The sequence below is a fragment of the Prinia subflava genome, chromosome Z (genome assembly GCF_021018805.1).
Source record: "Prinia subflava isolate CZ2003 ecotype Zambia chromosome Z, Cam_Psub_1.2, whole genome shotgun sequence".
Classification (NCBI taxonomy): domain Eukaryota; kingdom Metazoa; phylum Chordata; class Aves; order Passeriformes; family Cisticolidae; genus Prinia; species Prinia subflava.
In genome coordinates this window covers 62,903,365-62,927,299 of record NC_086283.1, presented here as the reverse complement: position 1 = coordinate 62,927,299, position 23,935 = coordinate 62,903,365, and the positions used below count along the sequence as shown (strand labels likewise).

The window sequence follows — 23,935 nt, the reverse complement described above, 5'->3', positions numbered from 1 at the left end:
GATCAAAATTTTGTTTTCTACAATTAACAATTACAGTAATTTCAAACAGCAAAGAACATATTTTATAACACAGCTTTAAAAAAAGTTACAGCATCAGTCTCTTAGGCAAAATATTTCTGAGAGCAAATACTACACTGAAAAGAGTGTTACAAGGGAAACTAACTCTTTTCTGTGGAAACATTTGTGATTTGCCTCTCAAAACTGGCATCTTGAAATCTATTCATTATTCTCTATGAAATCACCATAACAGCAAAGTCTCCAGAGATAAATATTTTTGGCTCTCTGTAGTCATACCTTTTTATTTATCTAGTATGCACACAATCAACCCTCCACCTCCTCAAAAAATTACTGTGCACTATCTGTGAGGAGAGATTCAAAATTCATTAGAAAAAAATTTTGTTGCAGTCCAAAATATAATAAAGATCTTTTTCATGCTGACCAACACCATGTGTTTAATATTTGTTTCCTGGCAATATGCCCTGGCAATGGGCAAAGCCCAATAACACTATTTTTACATTTCATAAATAATATATTTTACACAGAAATTGTCTCTTCTTCCAAATGAAGTAATAAATTTATTTTTCAAGGAAAAATCACAGATATATTTAAAAGTGAAAAACAAAACAGCTGTATAATAAATATTTTAAATACACTGGATTTTTTCATCTCTTCAGTGATACAAATCAACGCAAGAACACATGTAATTTAGCTGATCTGTTTTTAACTTAAGCAACAACAGTACAATATCCTAAAAATGAATTAGCACTTGTGTAACCAATCACATTAAGTATCTTTTTTAAATCTTATTTTTGTAAACAGCTTAATTGAATGTTCTTGGAATACTTCTCATCTTTTAATTTCGAATTTAATTAGGCTGTAATTACAAATCTTCTCTGTCATATGCATAGTAAACTTGTTTCATCTTTGTCACACTACATGCTAAAGTTAACATTTGCAACTTCTTGCTACAGAGCTTGAAATAATAACCTTTAACAGTTTAACATGCTATAAAACAAACTTTTAAGGGTGACCTGGGAAACCAGTGAGAAAATAATAAATACCATTCCAGAAAGTAGTCAGTAGTTTATCATTACTTCCAGCAGTATTTTGGTGTTGCTAAACAACTGAAAGGTGTTGTTTTGTGAAGTCACAAATAAAGAACAAGAATAATCTTTATACATGTGGCTTCTTCTGGTGACACAGGAAATGCCCTTGCAAGCAAGCTTTGGCACTTCCTCAGCAGGCAAGGTCGGGTATTCAGTGCCTTAATGACCTAAGTAGAACAGCACTAAAAGGTGTCTTTGAAATCTAACAGCTCCACCAGCCTACGACTTTGTAAAAGAGAAGACAGCGCATCTAAGTTTTGCCAGTTGTCCTTCTCTGATTCTTTTCTCTGGACACACCAAACAGCTAAATGAAATTGACCAAAGACAACACCCACAGATTTTGAGACAGTAAGATTAACCTTCTGGATTGTGTGTATATATTTTCACTTACACCCTCCATTTGCTACAAAATAATAGAAAAAAATATTGTTGCTGTTTATAACAACTGTTTATAGAGTTAGGTACAGTTTACCCAGGTCACTGACATCACTTAGTGGAAACACACTGTAACTTTCTCAGCTGTATTTAATGAAGGTTTTAGTTTATTATCAAATTTACACAGCGCTAACATTTTACAATAATGTTGATTCTACAGGAAATCAATCATACTTAATAAATATACAAGAAGCTTACTACAGAAAAGGGTTTAAAGGAAACAGGAAAAAAGGGAATAAAGAGAAGGAAGAAAAGGGGTAAAATGGAAGAATAAAAAGAAAATTATAAACCTTAAAAGAATTCGAGATATAATATCTGAGGTTCACAGTAATATTACACAATAGTATGGGAAATTAATTCTGCTAGTGTTGCAGAGTATGCAACTGCCTTTCTAAGTAACAACCAAAGAAAATTCATGAATAAAAATACATAATACATTATTTTACTTAATAAAGAGGACAGTTGTAAACTTCATATTTTTAAAGAAAAAAATTGATGTCTCCACGTGTAAACAAACACACAAATATTTTATTATGCTTTGACTAGCAGCCAGATATAAAATCAGCTAATTCTAAAAATTAAATAATTTTAATTGCTGTAAGATATTATAGCATGAAAATTCATTCTAAAATTCAATTTATTTATAAAGAAATACCCTGAAGTGGATAAAAAAAGAATTTATATTTTAAAACTTCTTAAATTAAATTAAATGAATTTTCTAAAAAAGCACACTGAAATTTGGTGGATTTTCCTACTTTCAGGGGACATGAAATGACTACATCAATTGAATGTTAAAAACTCAAGGTCTTCTAAGCTGTTTGAATTGCTAAATATTATGGCAAATATTCAAAATAAAAGCTTTACAGTTAGGAAGAAACTCTGCCTTCTTCACTTATAATACAAAAGATAAGAGTGGAGAAAACTGACAAAACTACATGGCAGTGCAATAAACTCTGCTGTGTCTCTTTCAGGCACTTTCATAACTCCGAAAAGAACATGTTCAACTGTTTATCTGAAAGGTGAAAATCCTCCCCTTTATGAATTCAAATTTTAAAAAAATGAGTATGCTTTTAGACAAAGCATCACATTTTTATTAGAATACCTACATTACGATGAGATGGGCCCCAAGAATTAAGCAGTCTCACATCCCTTCCAACCCTAACCATTCTATGATTCTAAGTTTTTACAACAACCTTTCTGGAAGGCACCAGGTTCCTGGCACAACTCTACATGTGGTGTGACTCCCTGAGGAGGTACCCAGTACAAGGACACCTCATCTCAGGGAAGCAACAACCTCTGTTTGTGCATGTCATGGAAGCAGCACACTAAAGGCAACAAAACCACTGAACCACAGGTCAGGATACACAACACAGTCTGAATGAGGAATGTCATACCCAACCCAAACATACTGTAGCACTGAAGAGAACAGACATCACATTCTTCAAAACAAATAGTAAAAATGAAATCTGAAGAGTCTCAGAGATGTTTTTTTACATCACCAGCTTTCATCAGAGCCTTAATAGCTCTGGCCCTCATCTCAAGTTCCAGAAGCTCCAGCTGTTGTGCTGACGGCTGAACATCTTCTGATGGAGAAACAGCTAAGGTTGCTGCTTTGGGCTCCTTTGGGCTGGACTCTGCCAACCCCAGTATCTCATTCACACTCTTTTCAATGTCCTTCTGAAGGTCATCTATCTGACCAGCTCCACTTCTGACGGAGCTCTCCTGCACATCTGGGCCATCCTCTTCATTGCACGGGCCTTCTATGTCACTATCATATGCATCTGCATTTATGCTGAGGACATCACTATCTTCTCCCTTGCCTGTAACACAAACATAACTGTCACAGAGTTGCCTAACAGAATTGTTTTAACCTCAACTTACAAAATCACTTCTGCCTAAAATGTTAGTCTGCAAATTAAGAGTGAAAAAAAATCTGTAAGATAACCAATTCCTTTTCCTTTTCTTCTCCAACTTTTAAAAGTAGTTTATACAAGTGTTAACACATTTTGATGCCTATGTAAAAGAACATGCAGTATAGCAAAGCAGCAGTACAAGAAAAATTTATTCACTCCTAGATGCTACATGACCTATTTCCCTAATCAAATTTTCATAAAATTTTATATTAATTTTATATTAATTTATATTTATATTTCATATTAAAGAAAGCTTTTCCAGTACAAAACTGATTTTTATTTAACTCTTAAGTAAACCTAAGTTTCAGAATGCAACTTCAAAAATTACATTTAAGTATGTCATGTATTTTAAGAGGAGTGGGACTATAGTGAGACCCAAGTCCAAAAATTAATAGAAACTCTACTTATACGTCAACTACTCAGAATCTATCATTTGTCTTCCAGATGTATTCAGCTCAGATGTGAAAACATGGAGTAATTTAAGACTGCGGTTTTTAATTGTGGCTGGAAGTTGGGAGTTTATTTCAAAAACATAAATTAGAATAAAATAAAAGCAAACTCTAACAGAACCTGACTAACTGTTCTCTCAATTTGGCTACAGTGAAACTTCCTTTTGAGACACTGGCCTCAGAAGTTCATACTCTTTCAACAGCTTCTGTAAATGTGGAAATTTATAGCGGGATTGGTTCCAGCTTAAAATGAATAATATGCATTCAGATGATGGTAAAGTTACTGATTATACAGACTTTGTAATTATATTACTTCTGGTAATACCACTTTTACCACTTGCACAGGAAAAACAAAGCTTTAGAAAAATGTTACCCTTTTTAAAAAATATTTTAATATGCTTTATAGTACCTGTATGCACTTGGTATTAATACATAAAAAGTGCTCAAAAATCTTAGGATGATCTGTTTTTCTTGAAGTTTACAACATTCCTCTCATCCTGAAGGTGTGAATAAAAAAAATCAATACTGACTGCTTTGAAAGCTATAAATGCAATTTCTCTGCTTAAAAAACAAAAGGAGGGAGGAAAGGAAGATCAAAACATCTTAAAATTGTTTTATAAACAATAGTAATATTTTAAAACATTGGGGTTTTGCTGATTTAATATTGAACATTTTTTGTACTACACACACTTAATTCAGCTACCGAGTCCTGATCACTCTGTATTAAGCTATGATTGTCACAGCATTCAAGTTCAGATTTAAGAATTCTGCACACTCACCCTGAGAATGAGCTCACATACATAGCTAAAATATGTGGTACATCAAAAATTCCATACAAAGCTAACAAGCAAGCAAATTCAGGTCATGAAAATGTATGTTAAGATATATAAAAGATGTTTACAGATCACTTTTTGCCTTTTTTTAATCAAGATAAATCACAGTTTTGGAGTAATAAAATCTGAAATCCCAAAAAATAAACAAAGCTACAGAAAAGTTCTCCTCACAGCAGTATGTATAAAAAAATTGATGAGATGAACATACAAGGGTCTTCTTTAATCCTAAGTAGTCTTGGACTCTTCCTACTATGACAGAAACATCAAGGTTAATATTTCAGTTTCATATGCAATTTCCCCTATTTCCTATACCATTTAGTAGTCATCTTTGAACAGTATCTTTTTAACCTGCAAGCCACAATGTATGTGAAAGATCAGAATGGGAAACAACAGAATTAAGAAACGGTAATTTTTTCTGTCTTGCTTCACAGTGTCAGTCAGTATTTCCCTAACATGCTGGTCAACCAAGCAGCATTTCCATTGATCAGCTGCATCACTGGATCACATTTCAAAGCCTGAAACTTAACATCTGCTCATCCTAATTTACTGCCAAAGTTAAACTGACCTGTACTGAGTCTGGCTGGAATGGAATTAATTTTCTTCACAACAGAGTGCATGATGTTGCTTTTGGATTTGTTTCTGAAATAGTGTTGATAACACAGCAGTTTGGCTACTGCTGAAGAGTGCTTGCACAGCTTTAGGGCCTTCTCTGTTTCTCACTCTAACCCCAGAGAGAATAAACTGGGAGGCTGGGAGGGACACAGGGTCAGGACAGCTGAACCAAACTGACCTAAGGGATATGCTCTGCCATACAACATTGACATCTGCCTTCCCAAGTAACTATCATGCATGCTGAGTCTCTGCTCTCCAGAAAGTGGCTAAAAATCTGACTGTCAATGGGAGTTTGTGATTAAGTTTCTAATTTTGCGTTATTTCAATGTACAGCTCTTGCTTCACTTATTGAAGAGTCTTTATGTTGATTCATAAGTTGTTCTCATTTTGTTTTGCTGACTGGGGGACAAGTAATTGAGGGATTGGCATGTGCCTACTGCTGGCTGGGGTCAGCCCACCATGGGATTCCATTTGGAATCAATTGGTCACATTAAGAAGGAACAAAAACTTAAGTCATTCATGTCTGTCCCAGACTTAGTAAGGATGAGAAGCTGGGCAGAAAAATCTTGGGTTCTATTGAGAAATTGGAACCTCTAATACTGTATAATTCAGTGTTCATATGGGTTTTTTGGCCTACAGATGTTTAACGAGCTAACAGGCTTTATTTCCTTCTTTTGCACCTGTGTTTCTACAGTAATAAGGATCATGGCTGGCATTTCTCATTATCTTTTTCATTTTGGTAACTTTTTATTCATCTACAGTTACAAAATTCACTTTAGCACACTTTATTCCATTTTTAAACTTTACTTTATCCACTTTTGCTTATTCTCTCATTCTTCTTCCCACAGCTTCTCAGACTGCAGTGAAGGAGAATGACTGGAGTTATACTTTCTAATCTACACAATATTCTCAAAAGTTCTTTAAAGCTTTAAACATTTTGAGTGGAGCCACTGTTATAGCCTAAAGACATCATGATTCTCTGGTTGATTAAGTCATAAAAACAATTATATCATTTGCAACAACCATCAATTCCCTTTGAGAACACAGAAGCAGGAAAAATGTGCAGGAAATCTGTCAGTTCTAAGGTTCCTCGATACAGCACAATAAGCAACATTTAAAGGATTATTCACAGTCACAGCAATTCACTCCTAAGAGTTTTGATGCTCTTATTAGGTATGACTGTTTCTTCTCCCATTTAACTCTTCTCACTAATTCAGAAAAGAAACATGTTTCACAAAGTGATTCCAAGAGACATCTTTTAGACAACATTCTGAATTGTGAAATTTCAGTTCCAAGATGCAAATAAAGGTAGATATTTGCAAAAGAGAAATGTAGCTTAAAAGAATTTGCAACATTCTTTGACTGGAAAAGCTATTTCTGATCTTTCTGGTTAGAGCCGATCAAAAAGAAAACAAACAGACTGAGACAGAAACACCTATAGTTCTAGTGCTTAATGCACAAACTAACATTGGCAATTGTTATAATTGCTGATTTAATGACTGGAATAAAACAAATACTACTGCAGGCTAAAAATATTGTTTTCTTGTGTGGAAAGTACAAAAGTACAATAACTTACTTGCCTTTGCATTTTCTGTCTTCCCAATCATTGTAGTACTTAAGCATCTCACAAGCTGCATTTTTGCATTTAAGAAGACAAAGTACAGAAGACAAAATATTCTTTCTCAATGAATGTTCATTCTCTGTTCACAAGAGAGCTGTCACCTACCTGTAATTAGTCACTGGCCAACACTGAGGACACAAAATTTCAACTTTCTCTTCTACATACCTTGTTTTGATTCCTGACCTTCCAGCTTGCTGTCTTCTCTCAGAGAAGAAGTTGAATCTATACTGTTGTCCTGTCTGGAAACAATTAAGAACACATTTTAATCACCATAATTTAAAATTTAGCAGTACATTTTTTAGATACTAAAAAAATATGAGGTGATAGGACAATAAGCCAGTTACAGTAGGAATAAGGGCAGAAGGAATGTACACAGAGCTAATCTGAGCACTCGAAAATGAACCTTTATTGGTTTGCCTTGTGATACACAAGGAGAAAGCAATTATTTCCACTTAATCTTTGCCTTTTAGAGTAAAAATCCTTAATGGCTACAAGTGAGGAACCACAGCTGAGCAGTTATAAAGGAAAAGCTCCTCATATTAGGAGTTTTTCCATAAAATGAAAAATAAATTGTCACATCATTAAATGGTTTGGGAAAACAATAGTTTCTGCTGCACTCAAATAGTAATATTTACTGTCTTATTTTGAAAGTAAGAAGATATTTTCATGCAATTATCATCAGCCCATCACCAACCCCTCCTAAACCAGAACATTGTTGTTTCACAAAGGGACAGTTTTTAAAATGAAACTGAGTATACATTGTAATAGCTCAGTTTACAACTGAGCTGTTACAGTGTATTCAGTACCTGCATTTCTCTATTTCTCCCATTTAAAGATTTTTACCCTTGACGTGTAGGATTTCAACTCTCTACGCAAGGGTAAGGAAGAGACACCTCAGTGAAATGTTGACATCCTTCATGTACTTGACACATACTAGTTACATAAACTGTGAAAATAAGGTAAAACATACATGAAGGTCATACATGGAAGGATCCAGAAGCACAGGAAAAGTTCAGCTGCTGCACACGGTGAGCATTTTGACAATAAAATTGCCAAATTCCTAAACTGAATGTTAGTGTGGCATTGGCTTCATCTGCATTAATATGGAATCAATGCAGGCCTCCTGCCCATGGGAGCTTAACAACACTCTAAAAAGGAAGCAGTATTGTGGTATCACAGATAAATATAAAGATTAACAACTTGTTTTTCAGCAAAGGCCTTTAGGGTTTTCCTGAAAATGAACACGTATCTATTTTCCTCATGCTCTACAAGTTGGGTTTTTTACATGTGTCCAATGATTTTATCAGGAGGAGGAACACCATAATATTTCTAGCCATTGTGGTCTGAGAGGCAGCTATTCTCATTTCTATTTCTCTTTCTCAAGTGGCAAAGGCTACATCAACAGTCTCTTTTTTCTCCCACTTCTCTTTAGCCATTGGAACATAAATGTATAAAGTATCATGAAGTAAGTCTTTAAGGAGAATAAACAGGTCAATACACTTGCCTAGCAAAGCCCTGGACGTGGACACCAGTCTGTTCTGCCAATTTATTGAACCACATGGCTACACTAACTCCTTTTCCAAACAAGATGAGAATAGTCTAAATACACCCACACGTGTGTGCCACCAACTGCAAAGGGGACCACAGGTCAGAAGGGCCTACAGGACTGTGCTGCCAAAAATCAGAATGAAAAACGTACACTTTCTCCAGTATTTTCAGTGTCATGCAGCTTGTAATTCACCAGCAAACCTCAAGCTAGTCTAGACAACAAAGCAGAACGTGAGGTGTCTGGGACTAAGGTATCAAATAGACTGTAAAATCAGAGGCTAAATTCCAAAAATAGATGAGGTTCTGCAAGTAGGCAAATTGAAGGACCATAATACAACACTAGACACCCTAAAGATGAACAGCATCAGCTACTGGGGACAATCACAGGCCTCCACCTGCAGTCAAAGAGGCCTGCACGCACAAGGAGGTCTGAGCAACAACTGCAGCAAAGATACAAACGCTGTGGGCTTCTTTGCCAACAGCCAGGGAGAGATGTGGATTTTGGACCAGCTACTGGTCAGCAAGTGTGGATGGAACCACCTGTGGTTTTTTTGTTGTTGTTTTTGGTTGGTTTGTTTGCTTGTTTTGGGTGTTTTTTGTTGTTGTTTTGTTTTGGTGGGGTTTTTTTTTGTTTGGTTTGGTTTGGTTTTTTTTATTTTAAGTAACTCCTACAAACTTGTTATATTCAGTTGCTTAACTCTTCAACAAAATTAGGTTGTGATATACCATGATCATTATTAAGAGCAGAAGCAGTTTAGGCTGCTCCGTCCCTATCCCATCCTCTTTGAACCACGCACCTCACCATTTTGAACTCAGTAGTCATGTCTGCACTGGACAGCAAAGTGTCACTCGAAAAAGCCTGATCTTGCACTAGTAGTATGCAGACAACAGATTTTACAACTCTGGTATCACCTTGATGTCTGATAAGGAACTGTAATCATCTCTTTGAGAGAAAACTTAGTGACTTCTATAGTTCAAACATTGGCTGTGAAATTATCCACAATCATTTTAACAGCCATTTTAACAGCTATGTAAAAAGAAATTAGTAACTTAAAAAAACCCCACACACTGAAACTTGTAAAGTTTCCTCCTGATACCTTGGCTTTAACAACAATTAAAGCAAATCCACATTGCTTCCTCTCCTCTTCAGAGACTACCTACTGTCAGCAAAATAATTTTTCAGGACAGCAGAAGAATTTTTAGGAATTTTTTTATAGCATGTTTTACTCTCTCAGAATTGACTGAATTGGACTGCATTGCTGGTGAACCTTCATGACTTTGTCTCATAGGCAGGCATTTTGCACCATCTACTGGCCTAACAGATCATTTTAAGTTCACTGTTCAGTTTGGTTTTTAACTTGCTTTATTCATTTGCTATGTGAATGTGAAAAACATTTTTTCCCTAATTATCTGTACTGTGGTATACATTTAAGAAAAGGTAGCACAATATCATGTCTTCAAACAACGGGAGCAGAAGACATGTTATTCTAAAATTAAGAGACCTTATATACATTTAACACTCTCTTCTTTCATGCTATGCTGGTAAGTGACAATAGTAATTTGGAGTTTCTCTCTTTTGTCAGCCTTTATATTTCGCCCTCAAGATTAAGTACAATTAATTCAAAGTTAAGCTAAGTAAGTTCAAAGTCCATCTTCCAAGCAATACACTCAGCATTTCAAATTTATTTGTTTTCAACAAAATAACATTTTTACAGTATGATCTTTCCAGCAGAAAGAAGCTAACCACAGTAACAATTTGTTGACAACAAATATTGGAAATTTAAATTCACTTTATTTTACATAGAATATGCATTTCATGTTGGCATCGTAGTGTAATGCCTAACTGGGCTCACACAAACGGTTTCTGTACACAATTTGCTACAGGAATTTGTACACCTCTCAAAGACCTCTGGGTTTGAAGGTGATTTGGTACCACCTCCAGTACATTACACAAAGCAGGATAAAAACGCAGCAAAGATCAGGAAACTGAATACTGGCAGAGGAGCAGATGGCTAAGGATTAAGACAGTGGCTCTCCAATACTGGTGGTAGAGAACCACGTTTCAGGGGTAATTGGAGTTGGAGACCAGAAGGAAAAGTATCATTCACCTAAACTGCAGTGAGACTTGAGATCGGGACCTCTTATTTTGGACATGATGTACACTCCTGAATTAAAATTTGTCTTTGCACTTAGTTCCAGGCCTAAAACCCATTTCCTCAAGTCCCAAGTCCTTCAAAGATTCCTGCAAATTTTTGTTCCAAGGACAGTTTTCAATGATAAAAGATAACTAAAATAATTAACAAGAATTATGTAGCAAGTTAAAAAAAAAAGGGAAAAAAGTCCTTACAAAATAGTGCTTCTTAAGAAAGGTATCTCAAAAAACAGGTGTTAATCAAATAATTTAATGAGCTATGAAAAGTCCATTAGTCCTGTTACAGGCGAAGTTTGAAGACACCACAAGAACAGAAGGCAGTGAAGCAAATTAGCCAAATGCTAATGTATCTGTTCAGTGACTCATGTAGCTGGTTGTTACAGTGATTCCAAATGCTGATAATAACCAAATTGTCCTACAGGGCTAAATATCAGATGGCAACTGCATGCTTGTGAATGGCCCAGTAGCCAGGAGCAAAACATCTTATAACAAGACAGTACTTTAAACTGCTAATCTTTCCAAAAGAAACATGCAAAACCTGGATTTTCAACTGCAAAGTAGTAAAATGTCTATAAATTCTTGAAAGAGCAAACATTAAACTGCAAATTTTCAGTCAGTGAAAAAAACAAGCCCATTATGATTTTGAAGGCAAACGATCATTTACTCAGACCTATGTGAATATTGATCATTATAATGATATTAGAATGCTTGTATTTTTAATAATATTTTACTACTACAGCATATAACTTAATTTCACTTGTTTTGCTGGAGGATATTTGGAGAGTCAATTCAAGTAAAATAAAAGAAATAGCTCAAAAACATGCTAACACCTTTTGAATGAGATGAAAAATGCTTGCTTTTGCAAGACATTATCTGGCTCCTGTCAATTCAATATCTGATGTTTAATTGGAAGCTTCATATACATAATTCTCTTGGTTTAACAGTATTTCATCGTAGAGAGTAAGACAGAAACAGTGACAAAAATCTGAGAACTGCATATGCCAAAACCTATACAGAGCTCACAAAAAACAAAAGATAGCTACTGCAACAACATTTTCCAGTTATTGGCAAACACAGGTCCTGCTTCTTAAGTTCTTCTGCACGGTTATTGCAGGATTTCTAGCACTTGACACAGAACAAGCTGGTGATAAAATAAAAGAGCAAATATTCTACATGCTAATGTAAGCACAACTTTACATTGTTGAAATTTAGAAAAAGCCTCAGGACGTCCACTTCTGGTAACAGAATAATGATACACGCAAAAACCAAAAAAAGGAAGATTCAATCTACAATTAGATGTAATACCATCTAAAAGCTTCACAAAAAGATCTGGATTTTGCTACTTTTCTGTACCTGGAGAAACTTCTCTAAATTGCTGCTACTTTTAGCTGATACAGATAAGGAACTGGTCTTTAGAGACAGAGAGTCATTTGCTTATTTCATCTGAAATTTCTTTGGACATATTGATTCAAGCTTCCTGGATTTCAGTTGATATATGAAGATTGCTTAAACTATGTTTGTTGCATTTATTTTTTTTCAAAGTGTAATAATGAAAGAAACAATGGGATGATTCCAATCAGTTAAAACACTTTTGATTAAAGCACAACTTGCTACTCACTTTTTCCCTTTCCACATTTACATTTCCATGAAAACAACTAGTACAAGTCAGATTTAAAACAAATAAGCTATAACACAATGCAGGAAAAAAAGTCCTTTACATGAAAGCTGCAAGTAATGAAGATAACCTAGCAAGAACTAACAGTGATAATATAAACAGAGAAATTGCCTTTTTTGTTACGAAGATTTTTCTATTCCTAGGGCAAACAAATTCACCTATTTATATCCAGATTGGAATTTTAATTAATGATTACAAACAATGCTTGTTTGTCTTAACAATGCAGTTTTCACTGTTTTTTCGCATCTTGACCCTCTCTGATGGCTGATTTGCTGCAAAACTTTTCTGAAGTTTCGAAAACTTGCACTTATAATTATTTACACACAGGTTATACAGAAGCAGACCTAAGGCCCAAAGATTAGACTACTTAGTAAAAAGAGCTTGTGACTGTTTACAGTTGTAAAAGCATCATACTGGTCTACTTACTGAGCACTGGACTTCAGGATTAACATAAACCCTTAATTCTCCTCATTTTCTCCTACCCCTTTATTGTTCTATCATCCAAAGAGCTTTTCTGTTTTGTTTTCTTTTTGTTAATTCTAGCACACAGCTGAACTCTAGAGCCAAGGTTCTCAGATAGCACCCACCTATGCAGAATGCTATTTCTGAAAGGGAGATGAAAATCCCCAATTCCTGAAACATCCTATCTTGCCTGCCCAGTTTGGAGGGGTCTGAAACCCTAAACTATCACCATACAGATACAAGAGCAAGGGACATCTCAACCACTGTTTGTAAAAGGAAGCAATTTGCTCTACAACTATGACCAACATCTCTCAGTTTCTTTTACCTTTTTTAAACACAATTTCTTCTTGATTTACTGTGAGTTACTGAAACCTTCCTAATTGACACGAGAAAGTCGGTTGTTTTCAGATATCCACTAGCCAAAAACTGATAAATTTCATTTTTCTTATTTTGTAATTTATTCATTAATTTCCTCTTTTTAGATTTTCACCAGCTGAAATAATTTCCATATAAGAAAGAATCTACCAAATCTGCTGTATCAAAGGATCCTAAATACATGTCTCAACAGTAGCTTTGAAACATCTTGCAGACACAGAACAACCTTACTGAAATTCAGCAGCACTACTGCTGCCATACATCTTGGAGATAAAGCACATTTCACATATTTTGCAGTAATAAAAGCTTGTGAATCAGGCCTTAAACAAAAACCCAAAACAAAACCCCACAACATATCATTTTTCTGGGAATCAAAATCCTAGGGTATTTTTTATGGCTTATTTAGCCAGCAAGTCTGTCTTCTCTTTCTATTTAGAAGTTCACTGGCAAATTATTAATCACTTAACAGAGACTACTCCACATAAAGAGACCACTACACTACACAGAGATGCAATCTTTAGTGTATTTTGTAGCTTTTCAATTTTTCTATCTGCTTGTCTTAACAGCCAACAGAGGCCAATGTTCAAAATAAGAAAGCTAGTTTTTAAAGCGGACTAATGCTGACCCCACTAACAGATGACACATAGCACTGAGGGATACATTAACACTGGGTTCCAAATGGACCCTTAGAAGAAACAGTGTCAAGGGGTATTAAAACTGTATCACAAGGAAAAGAATGAAACAATTTTGTAATTGAAATTTTGTAACTGATATTTTGTATTCACTTCATTTTCTAGTACATATGTATGATGAAACATCATCAAAGAAAATTACTTTATGCAATAACTTCACAACTTCAGACAGGATCTGAAACTAGGTCTCTGCTAAAGAAAAATACTGACCGGAATGTGAAAGTTGAATTAGTGTTACTACCTTACCCATCCATTTGTTCTTATATGAGGAGGTGTAGATAAACTAACAAAACCAATAACTAGGAGGTTACTTTATTCTGCCCATTGCTGGTGCATTATCTTGTCTTAGAGGTTTATTAAGTGCATCCTGAATCTGTGGACCAGCTGTAATCAGGTCAGTATTGAAAATATAAAAGTTCATTAGTCTTCTAGAAACAAGGTAGCCTCACTAAGTTTGATGCATTGTGCGTGATAAAAGTAACTTTCTTTTTCTCCACACTATGTCCATATCAAATCGGTGAACTCCTGATACAGAAATGATCTTTAAAAAACAGAGAAGCATTTTAAGAAAAGTTTAGAAGTACTGTCTTTTACAAAACTGACAGATGCCAAGATAAGAGCAAGAAACCAGAAACCTCTATTCTTGAAACTCTACATTCTTTAGCACCCCTTATACAGAGTACACTGAACAGGTGAGTTGTCAATGCTGCTTCAGCTGGGGGAGGAATGAAGGACTAGAATGAAAGTTGAAGAGACGGGATAAATGTCAGCTGAACTGACAGTACACTTAAATAACACACTGACCTAAGTGGGAGGGGTTTATTGCTTTAGCTCACACAAAGACAGTTAACATAAATCACACCACTTCTGCTGCCAGGACGTAAGTATGAATGTTTAATTACCACAACTCAGCTGATGTGTGGTATGCCACCATGAACCCAGTTCTGTGCTCAAGACACACTTAATGTCACAAAGTGACAAAGTCACATCTGTAAGTTTAGCACTTGCTAGTAGTCGCAGTTCATTGTCATTCAACTGGAGAAATTAATTAAGGATATAACAATTGGGTCTTTCAATGAAATATTTGATCATTTCTCATGAAAAATCTTTGAATTGTTCAGTCTCCTTCAATTAAAGTGTTTTGTCTTTTACTCACTGACTGACTGAATCACCTCCAGTCTTGTCTCCTCCATCTGCCTCCTCGTCAGTATCAGAATCAGCTCCAATCTTGCCTAGATATACACAGTTTCAAACATGAAAATTTAGGAAAGTGATATAATTAATATTACATAATTAGATTTACTCTTAATTATTAACTCTATTGCAATCAGCAGAAGAGGATTTTTCCCAGTTAAAGCAGAAATTCTAAAATTAGACTTAGTCAAAACCAAATCCTTATTTGTGAGTCTTCTGTTAGCTACACATACATTTATACTGGATTACAAAAAATCTGATTAGCTACTCTTAGTACAATACTGTCGGTGCTAAAAATAAAGTGCAGAATTAACAACAAGATACTCTGAAGCACTCAGACTTGAAAAGTTTCTCTTCATTGACATGACAACAGTATGTTTACAAGTTCTACATACCTTAAATATCAAGTGCAAGTTCAACAAAGCTGTGAAAAGCTGGAATATCATATCCTTAACTGAAATACATGAACTGTGTGCCTTGGTGGAACTGAGGGATCATGTACACACTAATATATACTTACTAGTGTCTGTCTGTATATACACATATATTTAAGTAGATAGAAAGAGTGCAAATCTGATTGAGGCACACTATTCTCTGGTGTGCAGTGAAGTCTTAAAGTTTCATTCATACCTTCAAGTATCTTCAACAGTTTTTTTTCAGATAACAGCTCCAACTGCTCCATACAAAGTCTTTTGATTTCATCCATGGAACAGTTCTAAGAAGACAGATAAGACAGACCACAAGCTACTAAAATTTCTGAGAAGAGAGTAATTAAAAATGTAATGCCCAACTGTAATGAAGAATTAACTTGGATTAAAGCCTCTCCCATATTCTGATCTACATTGATGCAACCGCTGTAGAACACCAGGTGTTTCAGTTACAACAATTACAAGAAATGCGTTGTCTGAAAAATTAAGCAATGTGCACTATCAGTTACTTGACCTAAGGCTTGGAGTGTTTACTGCAGCTGTGACACTGAGCACCAGAAACACTGGACAGTATGTGTGAAGCATGGAACAGGAAACAACTGCAGACCTGCTTATTCCTAATTTTCCATCACTTGGGGGAAGCTAGGTTATGTAATTAAGCTTGCAAAGACCACAGGCAACTGCAGAATCCAAGTCCACAAACTGGAGAAAATAATGCTATTGACAACACAACAATAGTTGCGTATCACAACACAGAAAATAAAGAAAATATGTAAACTGTGATCCACTTTTCATGCTCGGTACATACCATACATTGCCACAGATTTTATTGGTATTCCAGCTACTTTCACATCTCATACCTCTCGGTGACATTTGGTAATTTCACATTTTGAAATGAGCTCTGATACCATGTACAAGTACCAAAATTAGGAGGTGCTAAACAGGTTGTAACACTCATAGTCCTACAGTAAGTTTGGTTCTACACTATGAGGCAATTTCCCTACACACTCAGTAATGTCTTTCCTTCCAGCTTCTCAACCTCTTTTTCTTCTGCCAGAGATGAGAAATGGACGACTCTGTGTGCAATTTGCCATGTGTTTAAAATGAAGAAGTCATGTCTCACTTATATTAATACTACAACTCATTATGATAAAACTTTTAGACAAAAAATTTACAACTACTAACAAGCATTACACAGATGACACCTGCAGCCTCTTCTGTACAGACTAGCTAATTTATTTTTACTAAGTCCTATTGTTCACAAGACTCAAAAGGCTTATGTTCTAAGCCAATAAAACTCCAGCTTTAATCCATAGGAATTACAGCTTCAGAAGCTGTTTATGAAGAATGGGCTTTATTTTTTTATCTCAGCCATTGCCTTAATTCCATACTAAGAAAATAAGTTGCCACGAACAGAAATCAGTATTTTATTTACAAATCAGCATATTAATTAGTGAACAACACTACTGAATTTACTCCTCATTATCAAGAAAATCCTTTTGCACTTAGCTAACAGTACAGGGGGACAGTCTAAAGCTAAACCTCAAGTTCAGAAATGGCTGAGCAGTTTCAAAAGGAGTAACCTGGAATAACTACAGCAAATCTTTAAGAAGTCTCACTTCCAGACAAATGACTGGGAGACTACTCAAGAAAGGTACCTGACTTCTTAGAAACTTCTTCAGTTGAGAAATATACAGACAGCTTTTAGAATGTAAATACACTAGGCTAGAGAGGTAGGTACTCTTTGTTACTCAAGCATTCAAGATCATGATAAGTATATAAATTGTAAGAGTATTTCAGTACCTTTAAAGTATCAGGCAGCATCTTCTGTAGTTTCTTCTCTCCTATGACACAGAAACACTGTTGAAGCATTTCCTTTTTGTCCCCAATGTAGAAACTGACAGGTTTGAGTGACACAGTGAGATCTAATCCTCCTTCTTCTATATCACTGGTTTGTTCAGCTTCTTCCACTTTTTCTCCACAGAGTACATTGCACTTTGTTTCCTAAGATCGAGGAAGGCACATTTTCTAGTGAATTATAGAAGACAGAAACTTACAACTTCACCTGTACTTTCAATCACTTCCTCTTCATAAATGCAAGGTACATCTTAATGTGGACTTCTCAAGTTCCAGTGTTTCATATTGCAAGGTAATTGCATTACAGACTTTACATTTTTTATCACTGAAAACATTCTTGTCCTGGGAAAATTTTTTAAAGCTTCAAGAATAGAAAAGTACTCATAAATATTAACTAGGATATACTATCTGCAAATACTTAGCTGGTGCTTACACATGAAAGCACGCGTTAGCACAGAAGAAATCCACCTGATTCACTGGGAAATTAAATTATAAAGTTCATAATATACAGCTACTCTGCTAAGACAGAAACTGGTATACGATTCCCTGTGTGGCAGAGTCTTCACAGAATTAAAATGGGCTTTGTGTTAGAAAATACATCCTCCATACATCAGTGGAGGACCTCTAGAATAAAAAACTAATTAACAACAACAACAACAACAACAAAAAGCCAGAAATATATTAAATATATTTTGTCAGCCTCAGAATTCACTTAGGCGTGCATACCACAACCATTTTTTGCACACCAAGACATCCTTGAGACGACTCACAGTGCCACGAGAATGAGAACCGCGACCGGGGCCACCTGAGCTTGTGCTCCGCATCTCTTACACCTGGAAAACACAGACCGGCGTTCTCGGGATGCGCGCCAGGGCTCGGCCCGCCCCCGCCGCTGCCTGTGCCTGTGCTGCCCCTCTCCCCGCCGCTGCCCGCAGCCGCACACCGAGCAGCGCGACTGAACGCGGCCCTCCCCGCACCCGGCCCACGGCAGGGACCGCAGCCAGGCCTCTGCCGCCCGGACGCCAGGGATCGGGACTCGCCCGGGAAGGCAGAGGCGGCGCGGCACCGGCCAGACCCGGCGACTCCGCCCGCACTACCTCCAGGGCACCGTGGCCGGACTCGGTGCTCCGCCGCTTCCTGTCGCTGCCATCCGGGCCCGGGGCTCCCTCCGGGCAGCAGGAACGCGAGCGGCGCCGCTTCTTCTCCTTGGAAGACTTCCTGCCCGGCATGGCCGCGCCGCGCGCACGCCGCGCGCCGCCACGCGCGCGCCGCTTCCGGCGGGGCTCGCGGGCAGCGCCCCCTGCCGGCCACGCGCGGCGGCCTCCGGCGGGGCGGGCCCGAGGCCTGAGAGGGATTCCCTGTCAGCGTGCGGGGGAATGGCTTGGGGTTAGCGAGGCGGGGTAAAACTGAGCCACGCGGGGGCACGCCTTCTGTTTACACAGGTGTCGGTGATGTAGGGCCTAGAAAACACGTCTTGTGAGGAGCGGCTGAGGGAGCCGGGGTTGCTTAGTCTCCAGAAGAGAGGCATGACTCCATGGCCCTCTAAAATTCCCTCAAAGAAGGGCGTAGTGAGGTGGGAGTCCGTCTCTCCTGCCGTGCCTGCAAGTGACAGGACAAGAGGAAACGGCCTTAATCTGAGACACGGGAGATTCAGATTAGATATTAGGGGGAAAAAAAAAAAAATCACTGTCAGGGTGGTCAGGCATTAAGAATAGGTTGCCCTGATGGTGGAGTTACCATTCCTGGAGGTGTTCAAAACGTGTCTGGCTCTGATGCTGGTGGTGCGGTTAAATGGTTCAGTGGTTACCGTGAAAATGCTGGTGTTATAAATGCCAGGACAATTTATTACCAAATTCCATAATTTCGTTTATTAAAAATTCAAATCACAAAATTTGGAATCAAATTACAGAATTTTAAGCAATAAAAAAACCCCACAGACAGCGACACTTACTTGACAGAGTTTCTCCCGGGAAAAAGAAAGCCAAGGGTGACCCATAGACACAGACCCTGGCCGTCTGTGTCTCTAGCTGGGTACACGAATTTGCCATGTTCGAGGCTTGGTTTTTTTACTCTTTATTCTGCCTCTGGCAATATTTCTCCATATTTCCCTTTGTTTCTTGGTTAGCTATTCAAACCCAAATTCGTCTCCGGTCGGATTGAAAAAGAGCTCCCCTCCCAAGTCCATATGTTAATATTCAGTTTTTATGGATCCTTATAGTTGATGAATGTTCGAGATATGGGTGATATTGCTTGATGGTCTGTGAAGGTGGCTCCCGAGGTGTGAGTTGCTGATACCGGCTCATCTCAACAGGTCCCCTCCCAATAATTGAGAAGGCTGCAAAGTCTTTTGTTCCCTTCTGAATGGAGAAACCTCCTAAAACATAGACTTTTACCTGATATAAATATATACAGCTTTATAATTTTCCAATTTACCATAAGAACATGAATTAATCATCTCACGTTTTTCACACTGGGTAGATGGTGGACTTGATGATTACTTAAAGTTCTCTTCCAACACTGATGATTCTGTGATGGTTCCATGGTTCTATCCTCTGTCACTACTGTTTACTTCTGACCTTTTTCCTGACTTTCAACCTGTTTCAGTGGTGCAAGGACCTGTATACTCCTCCCTTGGCAGCTGTTTGGCATTGCCAATAACTTTGGAACAACAACTTTAAATTTTCCATGATACTTAATGAGTACTGGAGGAGTTTTTTCACGGGATGTAAACAATTAGGAATTGCAGCAAAGAAGTCTGTTAAAGGCCGGTGACTTGCTCTGTGCAATTCAGTATGACACTAATCAGCTTTCTAGCACCAACAAGATTAATTACAGAGAGAACTCAGTCTATTATTCTAAAGAGGTTAGTCAAAATGAAAGACTAGAGTAGAAAAATGTCTAATAATTATGCAGAGAGAATTTGTGCTAAAAATACCTTTTTCTGTGCGAAGATATGCAATAATTTCCTTCCTTATTTAACACAATGGAATGTCTGTTCTTTTGTGTCTGCTTTCTTTCCCAGATTCAAACATGTTGTCCATATTGTGTTGGATCTTCAAATGGGATGTACTGGCACATTTAGGCAGAGATCCACTGAACGCAACTTGTACAAAGCTAGCGGTATCAAAAGTGCTGTGGGCAGATGAGACAATATTGCATGGGTTTGCCACTGTTTTCAGATTTACTAAGTACCATCAGTTCTTTTTTCAGCAAGTGTAAGTCCCTGCAGAGGTGGGTAATATAAGAGTTAATCCTGCTTAGTCTATGTGGTTAAGATTACCTGGATAGGTGGAAATAGATATATTTCATATTTATCACCAGCAAATAACAGCCTCTGCATACTCTGAAGGTGGCAGAGGTAATGTAATTACTGAGGAAGGGATCTAAGTTTGGGATAAAAATGGGATCCCCTGGGCTACTTATAAGGAAAATAAAAAGTTTAGCAGTGTATGCTTAGGCATGCAAACTGTGTTTTAAATGAATGCAGAATACAGAATACAGAGGCTAACTGGACTTTGAATTTATGTGCTTACAGGCTTCAAATTCTTTCAATTACCGGTTTCAAAGGGGTAATTCATACTTTAAACTATTTTTAATGTGTTTTGTACAGACTAACAGTGGTGTCATGAGCATTGCAAATTTATCTTTGCAACTGGAAAGTCTAGAAACAAAATTTCCCACCAAATCTGAAACCTCAACCTCTACAGTAAATAAGCATCAAAAAACCACTAGAAGAATATGGCGTCTGAAAACATCCAGATACTCTTCAGGCTGCCAGCAGCTGCATATGGCATCTTGCTGCCAAACATTTAATTTCACAGTCTATTCAGTACACATTTTGAAAAGATGGGACACATCTACTGCTCCTAGATTTGGATTTGTTGATAGTTTAAGGAGAAAGAGAGAAAAAGATGAAAGTGATCACAGTTTACAGTAATGGATCACATTTAGCTAAGAAGCTTAAGTTTTTTTAAGCAAAAAAACTTCACAATTGAAACCAGCAGGTTGTAACATTTCCTAAAGCATTTGGAGTTGCCTCTGTAGTACTGATCTATGGTAAGATTCCTCCTGTAGATTATTATAGCATATTACATTATTAAAAAGTCACTGCATCCAAGGATTCATTAATGTACAGTTCACTGTATGGTGCTAGTAATGAAACAGATTTGCAGACTGAAGTTAGGTATTTCTAGCTGTGGCCTGAACACGACTGAGTAATTAACACTGCGTAATTAGGTTCTGATATGAGCAAGGTGCATCATAATAACAGACATTATAGAAACCTTATGACAGATTAGCCCAGTTTATGTTACTGTAGTCTTCTTTTATTTTGGAAAGTACAGCAGTTGATGCTGACATAAGTCAGCTTTGACTCCTTATTTAGTTCCTTAGGGAAGGCATTTTATACTTGTCCTGAGTTTTGGTCTAAGTAGATCCCACGTTTATCCAATTCATAAAACGCAAGCCATGCTGAACAACCATGCTTTAACGTGAGATCCTACTGGGTGCTGTTGGCTACTCTTTCTAAAAGCTTCCTTTCTATCTCAGAAAAAGATGCCGAAAGAAATGTGCCATCTACTGAGAAACTTTGAATTCTTAGCAAAAGACACAGCTTCTCTTCAAGGGGCTCTTAAAATCTCCCAAACATACTTCAACTATTCCCCTGATTAATGAAATCTGGAACCCTTAGCAGACAGATCAACTTATTCAAAATTTACTGCTGTAGACAGCAAGCCAGCCCCCAGTTGTGTGCCAGGCACATAGTTGTTTTCAAAGGCCTCTGGTCTCAAAAGCTTGTACACTGTGGACTTCACGTCTGGCACATTTCCTCACTATAGATACAACATTCTTTCACAGCAACAAGAACTTCATCCTGCTGACAGTCCTAAGGCATTCTTCTCATTGGTGATCCCAGCAGCAGATTGTGCAGTACCCTTACATGCATTTTTGTGTTTATATATGTGCATGCTGACATGAACCACATAAACAGCGCCATTTAAAACAAATGCAAAAGCCATTCCCCACTCCCTTTTTCCTCAGATGATGCTAATCATGGAAGGGTTGGCATCACAGTACCCAGTGGCAAGAGGTAACTTTCTCTCCAAACAGACCTGGCCTGCTTTGTTTACCTCACCTAACATGAAGTGCTGCAGTCCCCAGATGGATTTTTTGCTGTGCCTCATCATTTCTCTGCAAATTCAAGTGAATTTTGTAATATCTTTTAATATACCATTTCTTGGGAGTTGCCAAAGTATTTTTATTAATATAAACATTAATTTTTGGTCTGGGAAATTCATAACAATTTTCATGTAAAGAGATAATCTGTAACAGAGAAGTCTCACAATAATGAAACAAAAATATTAAGACAAGTATAATTTCTTAAAATAGCACAGGTACAAACACAGTTGAAGAGCACAACATCAGAAAGCTGAAGCTTGAAGAACTATTGTATAGTAGGCAACCAAAATTCAACAGACAGGCACATTATTTCACAGACATGTTTCCTAAAGGTAGCTTCTTAGATGCTTTCCCAGGAAGGGATTCATCTATTAAGCACTGTAGTCACAAATAATTTCTTGAACTGTCTCCTATATGAACCTCCAATGGATCAAATCAGAAAATGTGTGACTCAGACCATGATCAGGACTGTGAGGGTATTTATCTGGAAATCCATCCGAAGTGCAATTGTACAAGTGTGCAACTAGGGATCTGAGAGACAAAGTTTGCTGAAAGCAGTGTAGTAACTCAGTTCAAAGTAGCTGGAGGAAAACAAAAGAGCTCTTGGTCACAAAATCCTTCACATGTGGCATAGACAACATAGGCAGGTATCGTGATGAGGAGCTTACGTGCCAGAAGTTTGCCCTTTTCTTTTTCCTGTTTTCCATTCTATTAGTCTAATGAAAAATGTAACTTAAACATTGACCCCCTTCAGTTAATCTTAATTCTAAACCCAACTGTAACACTTGCAGTAGTAGAAAATAACATTTCCCTTTTGAGCTGAACATCTTAGATCTGCTGGAATAAGCTGCTAAGTATTATTTTCCCTTTTAACAGTCACCACAGTTATGAAGTTAAAGGTACTTCATAAAACTTGACTTCAAATTTGTGCAGTTTATAACAGAGTATTTCAGTTGTAAAGTACCTGACCAGAAGTTAGAGCCTCTTGTCAAGGACACTGTCTAAATGCCTCAAACACTGGGCAGGGTACACTGACCACCCACAGGAAACTTCTTCAAGCTTCTGCTGCTGAATCTCATCTCTGGACGTAGATTGCTCTCACACTCTTCAAGATGACCTTTTATATTCAACTAGATTTTGCCATGTAGAGTAAGACTGCTATTAACTAGTGGGGTATTCCTGTCCTTAAAAATTAGGAAGTTAAATGCCTCTCTAGAAGTTCATGCCATTTTACAAGCTGCAAAATAAAAATTAATGAGTGAAGCACAACATCCATATAGCAGGTGGAGGTTCTACCCCTCAAAAAGCCATCTAGCCCTAGGGTTAAAAGAGGTAAGAGCCATAAAAGTTAAGTTTCAAAAGGAAATGGAGAAAGCTGGTGAAAAATTTCCTTACCAGGCTATTT

At 37.2% G+C, this 23,935-nt stretch overlaps 1 protein-coding gene across 4 annotated transcripts; it reads right to left on the bottom strand.

Annotated features, from left to right (window-relative positions):
* Nucleotides 1–278: 278 nt before the first annotated feature.
* Nucleotides 279–18,648, bottom strand: CAAP1 (caspase activity and apoptosis inhibitor 1). 4 transcript variants are annotated; one of them, XM_063422775.1, is made up of 7 exons: nucleotides 18,450–18,588; nucleotides 18,123–18,185; nucleotides 17,299–17,499; nucleotides 15,698–15,782; nucleotides 15,030–15,105; nucleotides 7,135–7,208; nucleotides 279–3,361 (listed from the first exon to the last, which is right to left on the bottom strand). In XM_063422775.1, exons 2-7 carry the CDS (start codon nucleotides 18,174–18,176, stop codon nucleotides 3,018–3,020), a joined length of 834 nt encoding a protein of 277 aa, XP_063278845.1. In that variant the 5' UTR covers nucleotides 18,177–18,185; nucleotides 18,450–18,588; the 3' UTR covers nucleotides 279–3,017. The 4 variants fall into 4 exon arrangements, with proteins under 4 accessions (XP_063278845.1, XP_063278844.1, XP_063278847.1 ...); XM_063422774.1 differs by lacking the exon at nucleotides 18,123–18,185 and having other exon boundaries at nucleotides 18,450–18,648; XM_063422777.1 differs by lacking the exon at nucleotides 18,123–18,185 and having other exon boundaries at nucleotides 17,299–17,523; nucleotides 18,450–18,586.
* Nucleotides 18,649–23,935: the final 5,287 nt, after the last annotated feature.

Bases quoted from the DNA above. Each gene is read 5' to 3' on its own strand.
- CAAP1 (XM_063422774.1), bottom strand. From the start codon at position 18,581: ATGCCGGGCAGGAAGTCTTCCAAGGAGAAGAAGCGGCGCCGCTCGCGT. The intron at 15,106-15,697 runs GTATGAATGAAA...GTGTATATCTAG, and splicing joins ACTGTTGAAGATACTTGAAG to GCAAGATTGGAGCTGATTCT. The intron at 7,209-15,029 runs GTGAGTAAAAGA...AATTGTTTCCAG, and splicing joins GGAGGTGATTCAGTCAGTCA to ACAGGACAACAGTATAGATT.